A 15,931-nucleotide genomic window follows, 5' to 3' on the forward strand; every position below is an offset into this window, starting at 1 on the left:
CCAGAACTATTAGTATTTCTTGTGATTGTTGGTAACAGTTATTGGAATAAACTCTTCCAACAGTAATAAGCTAAAAGAGGAAGGACATGTGAGGTAAGATTCTAAGGCCACTGCCAACGTGGAGGGTTTTCCCCACCATCACCTAATTCTTGGACACCAGCTCGGTGTCCTGCAATTCAACTCACTTCTGACTCTATCAGCAGATAGCATCTGATTCCACAGGGGAAGGGTTCAGGCCTACAAAGACCCCCAAATTCAGGCTGTCACCTGAGATTCTGATCCACCTGCCTTCTACTAGAGTTTCCAAAGGCCCTCTCCTTGAACTCAATTAATTTGCTAGAACATCTCACAGAACACAGAGAACCTTTCTATTTACTAGATCACCAGTCTATTATGAAAGGATGTAACTCAGGAACAGCCAGATGGAAGAGCTGCATAGGGCCAGGTATGGGGAAGGGGTGTGGAGACCCCGTGCTCTCTGAGCATGCCACTCTCCCTGCATTTCTATGTGTCCAACCCAGAAACTCTTTGAACCCCATCCTTTTGGGTTTTTCTGGAGGCTTCATTGCATAGTCATGATTCATTAAATCACTGGTCATCGGTGATTGTACTAGAGATCCAGCACTTCTCCCCTCCCTGGAGGGGGTGGGACTAAAAGTTCCAACCTTCTAATCTCTTGGTTGGTCCTGGGCAACCAGTCCCAGCCTTAGGTGAGGTCCCATAACAAGAGGCATCTTTGTGGTTATCTCTAGGGAAGTCCAAGGGTTTTAGGAGCTCTGAGCAGACAAAAAACAAATAGGATTTCTCATTATAAATCACAATATTACATTCCAGAATTTCTATTTTTCAAGAAAGTTAATGATCGAATATGTAAGTTGTATAGGCATTACTCAACACTTTCCATTCACCAGACGGGCTTTTAAATATCACTGACCAGACACACAAACCTGTTTAAGAATCACCAAACCTGTAGATATTTCAAGAATGTTGCACTCAAAAATGTGATTTCACACATGCAGCTCAGAAGGTACATTTACATATTACTCAGTGAAGTGTGGCTTTTCATTTACATCAAATGACTGTTCCAAATTAATTTACTCAGTCTTGATTCCAAGTTTTCTTGTGCATGTACAAGTTAAGTGATAGCTGTTAGCATTTGCTTGCTTAGCAGAACTTTGTAAAAAGTTAAATTGAATAGTGTTCTATCAGTGTCACTATAGGGTAAAAATAGAAAATCTGTTATTTCTAATGATTGTTCAATTTTTCTTCTCATGTACTTCATTGACTCAAAGTAAAACTACTGGAAGTTTGTTCTCTTCATGGTGACATTGTGAATTCTCTTGCAAGTTTAAAGAAGTTAAGTTTCACATTGAACATATTCTTTTTTTTTTTTTTTTTTTTTAAAGATTTTATTGGGGAAGGGGAACAGGACTTTATTGGGGAACAGTGTGTACTTCCAGGATTTCTTTTTTCCAAGTCAAGTTGTTGTCCTTTCAGTCTTAGTTGTGGAGGGCGCAGCTCAGCTCCAGGTCCAGTTGCCGTTGCTAGTTGCAGGGGGCACAGCCCACCATCCCTTGCGGGAGTCAAACCAGCAACCTTGTGGTTGAGAGGACGCACTCCAACCAACTGAGCCATCCGGGAGGCAGCTCAGCTCAAGGTGCCGTGTTCAATCTTAGTTGCAGGGGGCAGAGCCCACCATCCCTTGCGGGACTCAAGGAATTGAACCAGCAACCCTGTGTTTGAGAGCCCACTGGCCCATGTGGGAATCAAACCAGCAGCCTTCGGAGTTAGGAGCACGGAGCTCTAACCACCTGAGCCACCAGGCCGGCCCTATTCTTTGTTTTTAAAGTGATGACCTGAATATTCAGTTCGGTGAGATACAGCATCATGGCTGAAAACAACATCCTTACTAAATTTAGGAACTTGTGGAATATGCTTGGAAGTAATTGTGGTAGGCATGTAACTTGCAGTAGTGGTCAAAGAAGCTGATATTCTATCAGTCAAAGCAGAAGATGTAGTTGTCAAAATTTGTAAGTATTTTTGCAAAGACAGAGTAACTGAACAACAAAGTTGTTGTAAAAAACCTGATGCTGGAGAAAAAAAGCATCTCTGGGTGGTGGCATGTACTGTTTTCCCTCGCTGCCCATCTTCTCCTTGCTGCCAATCGCACTTTTAGGAAAGTTTCAGCCTTGAACAAACCACTTTGTAAATCAAATCTAGTGACTACTGAAGGGTGGCAGAATATGCCACCCAAAACTTGCCATTTGGCATAAGGATTATTTTGAGCTAATGCCAACTGAGAAACAGATAAAAAAAAGTTTTGCCCTTGCTTATTGCCTAAAGAAGAACATAAATTTGTAAAGATTTCTCCTCCCGTTCTGCCAGGAAGTCACTGGAAACAATTCTAGACCCTTATCAGCCAAGCGAATGCCAAAGGAATCGACATTACAGACTTGACTGATGGGCCCTTATCTTCCATTAGACCCCCCACGTTTACCTCTCCACAATGTGCTGCTCTAGAAGTTCAAAGTCTTTTTCCTTTGTTTTGTCACTTCCCTACAGAATTATCATTCTTTGGTTAAGAAACCAAATAAGGCTAAGTTCTAACCAGCTGTCTGAGTTACTCATCTCTGGGTGCTCCCATGTGGATGTGTGCTGCACTTGTTAGTAAACCGCTGTTTGTTTTGCTCTTGTTAATCTGTCTTTTGTCAGGACCTCAGCCAGAGACCCTAGGAAGGTTCTTTACTCCCTACAATACAACAGTATTAACTTTTACAAGAGTCTTCTAAATTTGTTTGTATTTTGTTTTAAATCAGTTAGCAATCTTTTATCAAAATCTTCAACTAATAGAATTCCCCAAATCTCCAGCTTTTGAAGATTTAAGTAAAGATAAATCACTAAAGAGGGTTTGCAAGAAGAAATTGAAATTGATCCCTATAAAAGTGGAGAACCTGGTTAGATTAAATGGTGTGAAATCAAATGATATACAAGATTTTCATTCTAAAATCTATAATTGAACTTCTGGAATATTTCAATTTGTGGGAGGAATATTTCAATGCAGCTTCTAGTTTTAATTAGATAAATTTATATTCACATCACAAAGAACACTGAGAAAACTTCTGGTTATGCTGCCTCTAAATATGGCAGAACTTTCAAAATATGTATAAATAAAAATAATTTATTTGATATGTTCTGTTTAGTAAAAATATCAAAGAAAGCTTCTGTGAGTGAAGCAAAAAACAGTACTTTTGAAAATATTCTGTCAAAATTATTTACTCATTTTAATTCAAAAGCAGTTAGAATTGAGAATACGCTCTTATCAACATTTTCTCTGAGCTTGCCACCAGGAGGAGATTTTCTCAATTATAAATATTATGAGCTACAGAGAAATATCAATTGAAGAGGTTAATTTCAAATGCTTTAGTTACACTACAACTTTGAAGAAGACTGCAGGCGACTGAGGTTTTTTTTAAATATAAACAAATAAAATGATACAAAAATATGTTTGAACCAAATGGCTGAGAAGAAACCAGATGTGGAGACTGGTGATGGCAGCACCATGTGTCAGGGTTTGGCTTTGGGGTCAAGGGTCCTTCCCCAGTGATTTGCAAGGAGGAGGTGTGTCAGAACAGGCAACGTCCGCACCCAGTTGTCTGGATGTAAAAGAACAGTGAGTGGGCAATTGGGGCGTGTCCTGCTTAAATACACACGAATTATTCTATGCTTGTGTTTAATGCTGTCTTGGCCAAGTGAAAGAATCACTGGAAAGACTTTCTCTAAAGAAATGTCTGGTTCCTATTTCAGAGCCACGCCACACTGAGAACACACTCAGAGGTGTTCTCAAGCTCTGCCTTGCTGTGACCAGGCTCTTTTTCACCACACCACTCAATCGCTAGAGGACACAGCTGTCATCTGCTCTCCCTGCACCCCAAACACTCTTTATTACAGTTGGAAGCACCTGGAACACTTCCTGGAGTCACAGATGAGCTCGATAAATACCTGTTGAATGAACAGACTAATTAACTTGTCAGTTACATCTGATGACAGAGAAGGGCTAGAGATCACAGCCGCTGGCATAGAACCACATTGCCGTGACGCTCATGTTATCGGATGCTGGTGTCTGTGTGCACACTTCTTCACATTGCCGTGTGCGTGTGATGTGTGAGGCCCATCATGACAGCACATTAAGTAGCCCTTTGTGCTGCGAAAGTCTACATCTGGACAGAGAAACCCTTGAACTTCCATTCCTGGCACTTCAGACACAGGATTCGAAGCCATGTTTGCTCTGACGTAGAGTTTGCCAAATTAGCAAGAAACAGAATCAACACACCATGACCCTTACTTCAATAAATAACTTTAGACTCTGGGTTATTGAGACTATTACTTATTTGGTAGCAAACAACTCTACACGTTTTGGAAGGTCGAAAGGACAAACCTGAAAATGTCTGATTCTAAATGGCATGGGAAACGAAAGATACACATATGATGTGTATAGAGAGCAAGGGAGAGCATTGCTTACCACCAAAAACTGTTCCAGCTGCTTAAAATTTCTGAGGATGAGAATCAGTGCAAATATTATTTGCAATCAAAATAACTTCTCCCCTCACCACATTTATAATCAATTGCTAATTACAAGGATTAAGCCGCAATTAAAAACAAATGCACAAGTCACTTACAATATTTTCCTAAGTAAAATCAGCTGTTTAAAGACTATGTGGCATTTATTTCCAAAGAAAATCGGCCTTAAAATTAATGCCTGCCTGTTGCCAAAATCCTGGTGAGGGCCTCTCGGATGCTTTAGGATAACAGCTGCTCCTGAACATTCACTATGAGAAGATGAACTGCTTAAAACCCAGAGAATTACAACATGCAAGGTCGACCTCAGTGGATACAACATTGGTCCAGGTGGATGTCAATATTGTCACTCGTGTCAGTGGGGGCTGCTGTGCACCCGTAGTGACAGTGAAACAAACAAGCAAGGCATATGAATGTCACACACAAGCATCTGTAACATCGCCAGGAACCCCCACTGATGCAGCCTCTCAGACCTGAAATCTACAGGGTCCACTGCAGGAGAAATGAAGGTCACTGACTGACATGAACACTGACGCAGCTCACACTTCAAAGTATCAGTGTTGATAAAACATTTCTTCTGTTTTCATAAGTAACTGACTCCAAAGAATGTAGCTGAATCATCTATGTCCTGAGTCGGACTTAGAAATTGACTTTCCCCCTCATTTCTAATGCTGCCTTAAAACTCTCCATTGATTTCTAGTTATTTTATTTAAATCAGTTTTGGAAAATGCCATTCCATTCAGAAGGGGATTTTAAAAGGAGAGCGTTCCACATAAAAAGAACTTGGTTTTTGCTTGTTGCACTGCATGAAACAGATTCAGATTATTTGTAGCATCAGTCACGTGGCTTATCCTTCGAACAACCTACAATCAGCAGAGCAGAGGGTCATGTAGGAAGAAGCTCTGTTGTTTCCAATTCTTACTGGTTTTTGAACTGTCTTGTATCTCACTTTACCGTTACTATTTGTCTTTTCACTTATAACCCTACCTTCCACCCTCACCAGACAGGTTTGCCTTTTAATGTACAGAGAAAACTGGGGCTGTACACTGGGGTAAAGTGTGATGAGCGAAAAACAATGCAAACCCCACAGGCCTTGGTGCGGACGTTGGGTCGACCAGATGTAGGATGGCTAGAGGCAATTTTTTAAAATGTTGTCGTGCGGGGAGGCCTGCAGGGTCTCTGGTCCCGCTCCCCACATAACGTAGGATATGGTGAGGCCAAAAAGGAACACCCATGGAGCCATAGGTAGGGGAGTCATACCACTACGGTCTCACTGGAGGCTGGGTTCACTGGACATGCGACCTGCTGTCCGTTTTGTCTGCAACCCACCGACGACTCTCTTTCACTCTCCTCCACTCTCCTCCGTAGCCGCAGCAGTTATATTAGCGGCCAATTGGCTAACTGGCTACAGCTGACGGCCAATCAGCCACAGCTGACGGCCATCTACTACCCGAGCCAGCACTCCTCCACGTGAGGCCGAGAGCCTGTAAACTACTTTCTGGGGCTCTGTCCCCACAAATGTCTTAGCTTCAATTTTGTCATCCACAAGACAGATATCAAATAATTTTTTATTAGTTTCAGGTGTACAGAACAATGTAATAGTTAGACATTTGCACCCCTCACAAAGTGATAACCCCTTCCCCCAAACTACTACCCCTCTGACATCATATACAGCTGTTACAATTCCCCTGACTCTATTCCCTATGCTGTACTCCACACTTAGGTAAAGAATTACAGGTCATTAAGCATGCCTTTGAATTTAGGAGGGAGGATGTAATTACCCCTCCACCCACAGGAAGGAGTCTCCTTTCTGGAAGGGTTGAGAACCCCTCTCCCTGGATCGATCAGGCTGAGGCAGGCCACACTTATTCTGGAAAGAGCCACTCACAACACAAGTAGAGGGAACTTACAGGGCTCCGTGTGTAGTAGTCTGCTTCTCACTAGAAGGCCTATCTTTGACTTCCTCTTTCATCTTAAAAAGTTATAGATGTCCCGTTCTACTACATAACATATTCCTGCTGATTGTTATATAAATGTGCTACGCTGACTTACCTCTCTATTATGCTATACAAAATGGACACTCCAAGATGACCCCATACTTACACGACAGTATCTTTTCTTGCTGGCATATGACACCATGTGGCTAGCAGTGTACATACTGTTTGGATCTAATAAGACAGATGTATAATCAGTATACGCAAAGGTCTCTAGTGCTGTATCATGTAAACACAATTCCAGCAATGTTTCCATTGCAAAAATGAAGCCATTTACTGAAAAAGGCCAAGTTAAAGATTTCGGTCGAATTAAATGTGAGTATATCTGGAGTCTCTGGCGAGACTCTTCAGAGCCTGATCCCTGGATAAGAACTTCAGTTTCCATTTGACCCCAAAATGTCAATAAAGGGTTAAGTTGAAAGAAGATAGCCATTAAGCAATGTCTCAAACATTGGAAAGAAACGTAACTTACATATTAAATCTAAATCATAAAAGAAATGCCAAATATAACAGAAATTTCAATGTGAATTGACAAGAGAAGCCTAAGACAAGAGAAGCAGAAGGCAAATGCATTCAAAGGGTAAGTAACTAAGATCCCCGTTTCTTCTCTCTCTTTGTTAAATGAATGAGTGAATGAATGAATGAACGAATGAATGAATGAATGAATGAATACCAAAATCCTGCCAAATGACAGTTAAATCATTCTCCCCCAGGAACACCATAAGCAAGTACAAATGGAGTGAACTAATCTCAGACCCCAAGTAAACCTCTGAAGTCTGCAGCCCAAGGGAGCATTGCTTGAAAAGGCAGAAGGAATTTGAGGACAAATTTGAGGCAAGAATATTATTTAAAAAACCATTTATATCAAACAACAGTGACATCAAAACCATAAGTCTTTAGTGAAAGAATTGAGGAAAATGACAAGGCAGCACTGCTTCTAAGATTTAATATCCTACTGGCAACTGGACTTTAAAACATGTTTCTGGAAGGTTACGTTTTGACTGTGAATTTTTTTTTTTTTTACTTTGTGTTCAGCTTTGTAAACTGAGAAATAATGAATGAAGATGAAAAGAAGTGCAGGGAATACCAGACAGCCTTAGAAAGAGAAAGGGGGGAAAGAGTGAGGACAATTTTTTTCTTTTTGACAAATGATATCATGGTAACGATTTTTCTATTTTGTATGTTTTCAAGTTTTACACTTTAAAATTTTAAGAATGATATTGTAAATCAGGTTCAAGGCACAAAAATGATGTTTTCCCCTGGGAAGTACCCGATATCAGGGTGAGCCCCAAGAGACACATAGTGGTTGGGCAAAAATGTGTCACTTTGACTTTGCCCTTTGACTATGCCATTTGACTATGGCTGGACGCTGTTATTCCTGAGTCAAACTGAGGCATCCAGAAATGTCCTCAACGTTTTCATGTAATCCTCTGGGAAATATGTAACCATACAGCCATTCTTCCTTCAACTGCTCCACTTTCTGCTCCTGGCTCAGCTTTGTGCTTTTTGCTCCTTACTTTTTATTCATAAACTTAAGACTATCGACTGCTAACCCTGAGTGGATGAAGATCTTCTCACTGTTGTAGATAATTAGAGGAGACTGCGAGGTTGGATGGCAGATGGGAACCTGCTGCTTCATATAAAACCTCAGGATGTTTTGGCTCTCAAATAGTTCACCGTTTTCTCTGAGAGGAAAATGTTTTATATACAGTGCAAACTCAAAGCACACAGATCATGTACCCGAAAAAATCATGTACCTGAATGAAATAAGCCTAATGCCTGGAAATGAATATCACATTCATCTTATGTATTTTTTTCCTACATTTACCAGCCACACATGTGTGATCTGGAAGGCAGTATCATTGAAAACCTCATCTTTTATTTCGGCAGCTGAGAGCCTTACAGGTTACCTACTTCAATTCTTGGATTTTATAAGAAACCCGAAAGCCTAAGAGATTATGTTATTTTCCTAACGCCAAAAAAGTAAGCTTATTGACTTTGGTGCTCCTGGAATAGAAGTTATTATCCACTGACAAATCATTATTATTAGAAAAATAGATGAAAGAGATGTCAATCTCTTCATATACAAAACTATATGTTTGTAAAGCACACAAATAAAATTCTTACCTGTGACCGTTCTCTACAATTTGTTCCGAGGATAGACACATAATGAATATTTTCCTTATTTATTTTATGAGGCCGGCAGCATTACCTTAATACCAAAACCACGCAAAGGCAATACAAGAAAACTACAGACCAATAACTCATGAACATAGATGCAAATATCCTCAACAAAATATTAGCAAGTCAAATCCAAAACAGTATAAGAATTATACACAATGGTCAAGTGGGATTTATCCCAGGTATGCAAGGCTAACTTAACATTCAAAAAACGAATTAATGCAATATATCACATCAAACTAAAAAAAGAAAAGTCACACAATAGTATCAATAGATGCAGAAAATTTTTTTTGACAAAATCCAACATTCATTCATGATAAAATCTTTCAGTAAACTAGTAACTGGTGGGGGGCAAAGGGGGAAAGAAGGGTGGCTTTCTCAACTTGATAAACTCTATACACCAAAAATCGACAGATAATGTGATACTTAATGGTGAGAACCTTGAAGCTTTCCCAGTAAGCTGAGGTCCAAGGCAAGGAGGTACTCTCTCACCACTCCTTTTCCACATCATACTGGAAGTCTTTGCCAATGCAATAAGGCAAGAAACTAAATAAAGGTACACAGAGGAAGAAATACATAAAACTATCCTTGTTCATAGATGACATAAATGCAGAAAATCCAAAAGAATCCACAAAAAAATTACTGGAAATAATAAACAATTATAGCAAAGGTTGCAGGATACAAGGTTAATATATTAAAAGTCAATCTCTTTCCTATCTACCAACAATGAACAAGTGGAATTTGAAATTAAACACACAGTATCTTTCACATTAGCACCAAAAAGTGAAATACTAATGTACACGAGTGTAGTAGACATACGTGTGCACCTCCACATGTGCACACACATGTGCATGCTTACACACACACGCACACACAGCCATTATATGTACGCAAATATTCGGGCATACTCAAGATACTGGAAAGAATTACACCAAAGTTTTACTAACCATAAAAGTAAATTTTTCTAACATTTAAAAATTTTTTATTGTGTGTGAATTATTTCTAAATTAAAAAAACAAAGCATTAGCAGGAAAAAAGCATTAGCAGGAAAAAAGCATTAGCAGGAAAAAACCCACAACAATTAGCAAAGCACAATTCAGTGTATTAGTGACCTCGTGCAGGCTTTTATGACATCCCCAGGCATGGAGCCGTCTCCGTAAGAAGAAAGAATCCTCTTCTCTATCTTACATATAAAACACCCTTCTGCTGTCTTCTACAAGAAGGGAACTTTTTCAATCACGTGGTTGGTTATACATACATACTTAAATCTAACTGAACACAGTAGCTTCTATTTATAATTTCCCTCAAAAGCAATAATAGGAAAAATTTTCATTGCAACACACAATATTATTATTCCATCAATTATCTCCCTGTGCATCTGGGAGGAGGCTCATTTCCTGTAGGTGTTGTGAGTTATTAACGTAAAGGTGACAGCTTAGCAGCAGGAAACATGGAAGGCAACGCTCATAGTAAGATAATACGATAATATGATCAACATTACATTTTGTAATGCCATTTTTATCAAGTTTAATGGGAGGTTTTAAAATACTGGCTGGGGGCTGCATTCTGACTTACAGAAAAATATTTTGAATTTCTCTTCTGAGAAACTGAAAAGGGATGTAATGATCTAGTGCTTTCAGAGCAGTTGAGCCCACATTTTTAGCGCTTTCCAATTCCTTTCCTGAAATATCAGAAGAATCAGCTGTTCTTCTTGCATGTGGAAAGCGTTAGCCAGAGGCAATTATTCAGCCGACCCAGGGAGACTGAAGTGCTGCATTTTAGGTAATATTATGTATGGTCTCCCTTGCCTCAGTAAGAACTAAATATGCAGCAAAAGGAAAACATCTCATTTTTACTCCTTCCTGGAAACAGGTCTGCTCAACAGATGTTGTTAAGGTTTTTAGGTTTCCATTAGTCAACAGTTGTATTTAAATTTATTAAAGAATAGAAGTACTAGGAGCATTAATACCTGCTAATCATGAAATTATAGCGTTTAAAGCAGCTTTAAAAGGCAACCTGGTACAGTCCTAAAATCTAGAGCCAACACTTAAATGATGAAGGTATGAGGCTGCTTTTTCTTTAAAGTCTGGAATGAAATATATTCCTTGACTTTATTCATTAATTCATTTCAGCAGTCCCTAGAAGTTCTTTCTTATCAGGGCTAAGACCTCTCTGTTGCGATTTGCTTCCAGCCAACCTCAAGAATGTGTAATAAAGCTAATTTCTTTTACTCCACTCACTTGATTAGTGTACAGTAAGGAAGTCTACTCTAAATCGCCTACCCTGCAGATTAGACTTAGGTTCTTCAACTTGGTTCTTGCCTCCGAAACTGCAAATCTAGTCCGTCTCCCCGTTTTTCTCTCAGACCGTCTCCACATTTTCTTTCTTTCATTCTACCCTCTGAGAATAGAAACAACCAGGTCCAAAACTAGCTACACGCGTTATTTTGGGGATATGAATACATGTGACGCACCGACACAAACACAGATCTGTGGAAGAACCGAAGTATGTGGAGAAGACATTTTTAAAATAAAACACTATGGGCCATACATTCCAAAAATACATAGTGCACATAACTTATTTCATTTCTAACATTCACGTTACATTTCAAATTATTTTAGAATTTACTGATATCAATATGTGCTTATATTTTAATACCAACCTAAGCTGACACTATTTTTAGATATGTCCTCTCGCTTATATCGTAGGAGCTTATGTGACTACTGACTAAGGATTTGGCATCTTAATGTCTCGCCACATTAAAATAGACCCAACTTGGGCAGACAGCAGCCACCTAAAGCAGACGCTCCTCCAGAAAGAGGAAGGTTTATACTGTGGGAATTTCTAGACGTTGAGAGTGGCAGCGCTACAGACTCTTACCTGATGTCCGTACATGTTATGCAGGTGATAGCTCGGCTGTTCGTGGTGATCAAGTTCAAAGCTACTGATGTTTCTTTGTCTGAGGTCGGGTGTGCTCCACATTTAAAGAAAAACTCCTGCAAGAAATGAGAAATGCTATCAAAGTCATGGAAGCCAGCTGGCCATTACCTCTTGTCTGAGCACTTCCACAGCAAACAATGTCTTCGGGCAAGAGGAGAGATCTAACATTAGGTACGAATTAGAAATAAATCAGCATCAGACCTTCCCAGGGAAACGAATGCCCTTGTGCCAGATTAGTCAACGACTCCGTCTTCAGAAGGGGCCAAGTGTCTGTTAGCCTTTCCTTCTTTTGAGCTTTCAGCCATGGAGCTGGGGAAATAATGTGTGCCCTGGTTTAGCAATGGCCCCCCATGCCAAGTGAGCCTAGTGCAACAACTCGGTGTGGCCGCAGGGGGGGGGCCTGAAACAGTAACTCGCAGATGAGGACAGGGAGACCTGCACCACGAAATGATTTGCCCAAGTCCAACAACCACAGGTGGAGCCAGGCCACCTATAGGGAAACCCAGCACTTTTTTCTTTTTCACAGCATTTCTACACAGTTGGTCAGTTATCAGCAAGAATGTAGGACAGAGTAAGGAATATACAGGCCCTGTCATGCAGGGCGGCCTGCGGGGTCTCTGCTCCCGCTCCCCACATAAGAACGCAGGACATTGGTGAGGCCAAAAAGGAACACCCACGGAGCCATAGGTAGGGGAGTCATATCACTATATTCTCTCTGGCGGCTGGATTCGCACGACGTGCGACCTGCTGTCCGCTTTTCTGCCAACCGACCAACTCTCCTCGACTCCACTCCCCAGCGCAGCTGTGGCAGTTATATTAGTGGCCAATGGCTCAAAGGTTATAGCTGACGGCCATCTACTACCCGAGCCAGCACCTTTCCACGTGAGGCCGAGAGCCTGGAAACTGCTCTCTGGGGCTCTGTCCCCACACCCTATTATCAATAAGTGCCCAAGTACATATGGACTTACAGAGTAGCTGACTGGGACTCTCCCCAGCCTAATTTAGAGCCCTGCGATGCTTTCAGCCTCTGCTCAGCATCCCAGAATTCCCTGGGAGACTTGGCCCCCACCCTCATGCCAGGCAGCGGGGATGCTTTAAACCTGTAGCTCTTTCCCTAGTGGTGTCCTGTCCCCATGCCTTCATTCCAGCTTTTTACATCGTCACATTCTTTTTGATTGATAATACCCTCCCTTCTCAACCAAGATTTTCTTTTCCCATTTCTTCCTTCTGCTATTTGTATATTTGTTCACACACCTCTCCTTCCCTTCACACGCCAAGGTGTTCGGCTGGGAAGTGCTCTGCTTCTTGTCAGTCTCCACACCTTCCCCGAAGCTCAATTTTCTGTGATTACAAACATTCTACACAAATAGATCACTCGATGACACAAGAACGCTTGCAACCCACACTTACCCCTCAGCTCCACTGAAGTATAACTACTTGGAATATTGAAAGCATTTTCCCTTTAAAAACTAGACCTGGTGTCAGCAAACGTTTGGTCAATCTCCAGATATTAAATGTTTCCAGCTTTGTGGGTCATTTGGTGTTTGTTGCACATTTCAACTCTGTTTTGTAGCCTAAAAGCAGCCATGGGCAATATACAAATGAATGGACATGGCTGTGCCCTAATAAAACTTTGTTTATAAAAACATGTGGTGAATTGAATTTTGCATGCAGGCCATAGAATATCTGCCCCTACACTTGATTCTGAGATTTGTGGAATGTTTTATTCATACTTGTATCCTAACAGTGCTGCCATAGGATAGGCATTAGATCTATTTCTTAAATGAAAAATCAACAGATTTATTTAATAAATGCTACCGGTGTGCCTTTTAGACGTTTCTTTCCCTACACATGACCAAACTAACCTCATTCTCCCCTGACCTGAGATCCGGTGAGCAATGCCTGTGGGTCTCAAGCTACAGTGTGAATTAGAATCACAGGGGAACTTGTTAAACTAGATACTGCCAGGCCCTAACCTCAGATTTTCTAATTGGTAGTTCCACCCTGGGGCCAAGGATTTGCATTTCTAAAAGGTGCCAGGTGAATGCTGTTACTGCTGCTGTGGGGACCACACCTTTGAGAACCACTGAGTTACACCAATGTCGGGGGTAAGGGAGGAAATTCTACTTATTCTCAGAAGACAGCAACTGTAGGCGACCTTGCGTACTGCCAATGAAAATAAGGCCATGTCCCAGGTAAAGTGTATTACTCTCCAAAAATCTGGTGTGTGCCATTTTACAGAGCAGTGTCCCGAAGCCAGGTATTTGGAACCCAGGCAGTTCTTAACTGCAAGTGTCTGATCACTCCCAGATGGCAAAATTGCTCATTAGCCAGAACCTTCCCTACCTGGGGCACGTGGCCTAGTGGCTGATCCACCTGCCAGCAGTCCTCAGCCCCACAGATGAGGGGGTGCCACCAGTCTTGTTACAATAGATGGGTATGCAGTGCATTTGGTGGGAGGCTGTGCAGGGGTGTCTACGCCCCCCTCCCATGAGCCCAGCGCCTCCTCTGGAGCAGCAGGCAAAGCATACCCATTGGGCATTCCTCTTTTCTAACATGGATGCCACATTTTTCACTCAGTCTTTTAAAATGCTACAAATCCTTCAAAGGCCAGTTCAAGGACACTGAGAAAAAGAGTTAAAGCAATTCCTGACCACCAAAAGAAGTCTGGAGGCCATGACTGACCCTTAGGAAATACACTGAGCCAGCTGAGACCACTTTTTGCAGACATGAAAAAAAATCCTCCCTCACAACACGAAGTAATTCCTCCAAAATAGCTGAGTTGGCTGGACAATTGAGAAGGTATTTCATATATAGATAAATAGATATAGTATTTATATCTTTTCTTAGTTTGCAGAAAGCTACTGGTAGACAGTCAGCTAACAAATCACAAAGTACTCTAACACCAGATAAAATTCAGCCAGATAACAGCCAAAATCCTTTTTTTGGGGTGGGGTGGAGTAGGGATATTTACAGATAATGGCATAGGAAGTCACAGATATTTGGAAAATTCCAGTATTTCATATGATCTGATAAATTTAAAATAGAAAGTACTAACGCTGTATATCAAATATGTTTGTCTCATCAGTGCATTTCAGCAATTTCTCCACCAATTCTTTTGAAAGGGGGTCCTTTTAAAGTCCTAGAGCAACTGGAAAAAACTAAGGAGAGTCTGAGATTTCACCCGGCCTGCAAGCTAATAGGTTAGTTGGCCACAGTCTCATGGAGGCTGGCAGAAGACACGAGACTCCTGGGTCAGAGACAGGATTGCATGCCTCGGGCCCAGGCAGAAAGAAATATGGACGCTATGATGACGTCATCATGTTGTAAAGATTTTCCAGAACAAAAGAGTAGTGAATTCCTCCTTCACAAGATGTGGAGAAACAGGAGAGACCCCTGGAGAATTGTCTCCCAACAGTAATAACACCTTTTCTTATAGACTAATCAGTTCAGTGATATGATCATTTCCTGTCTGATCCAATCAGCAGACTAGAAATTTCAAAGTCTTTCTGATATCTCCAGTCTACGTTAAAAACACACAAACTAGAAGGCAAAACAAAACAGAAATAAAAACATTTTTAAAAAATTCACCTTGGGTTTCTCAGCTTGTCATGTAGGGTCTCTGGTCCCGCTCCCCACACAAGAAAGCGAGACATGGGGAGGCCAAAAAGGAATACCCACGGAGCCATGAATAGGGGAATCATACCACTATATTCTTGCAGGCAGCTGGGTTGGAGACACAGGAAGCAGGATCCACAATCTGCCGTTCGCTTCTCTGCCACCCAGCCAGCCAGCCAACCAACCAACTAATCAACCAACCAACCAATGCAGCCACAGCTGTTACATCAGTGGCTAATTGGCCAACTGGCCACAGCTGACGGCCAACTGGTCACAGCTGATGGCCATCCACTACCTAAGCCAGTACCTTTCCAGGTGAGGCCGAGAGCCTGGAAACTGCTCTCTGCGACTCTGTCCCCACACAGCTTCCTTATGTAGGGTTGTCATCTCACGGGCAACTGTGTGATTCTTTTGAAGTAACTGTCTATGGAGTCTGCCTATCTGTGTTTTGTTTCTCTTAATTGTTCAGATTAAAAAATTAAGGAAACCAAAGTCAGACAAGTCTTCTAGCTGGAGTCCATGCACAAAATGACATCTCTCACTGTGAGAGCCACTCATCTGGGGCATGCCACCATCTGATCCCCACGAGGGGCCCAGGAAACACCTAAAGCTGGGCCGAGTGA

General features: G+C 41.4%; 1 protein-coding gene across 4 annotated transcripts in view; it reads right to left on the reverse strand.

Moving 5' to 3' along the window:
- PRKN (parkin RBR E3 ubiquitin protein ligase) overlaps positions 1–15,931 on the reverse strand; it is a 1,115,215-nt gene that overhangs the window by 480,327 nt on the left and 618,957 nt on the right. For all 4 annotated transcript variants that reach the window (XM_074333793.1, XM_074333791.1, XM_074333790.1 and 1 more), the window contains one exon: positions 11,631–11,746. In XM_074333793.1, coding sequence (XP_074189894.1) covers positions 11,631–11,746 — 116 coding nt within the window. The remainder of the gene's footprint in view (positions 1–11,630; positions 11,747–15,931) is intronic.

The sequence above is a fragment of the Rhinolophus sinicus genome, linkage group LG05, assembly GCF_036562045.2.
Source record: "Rhinolophus sinicus isolate RSC01 linkage group LG05, ASM3656204v1, whole genome shotgun sequence".
In the NCBI taxonomy this organism is placed as follows: Eukaryota; Metazoa; Chordata; class Mammalia; order Chiroptera; family Rhinolophidae; genus Rhinolophus; species Rhinolophus sinicus.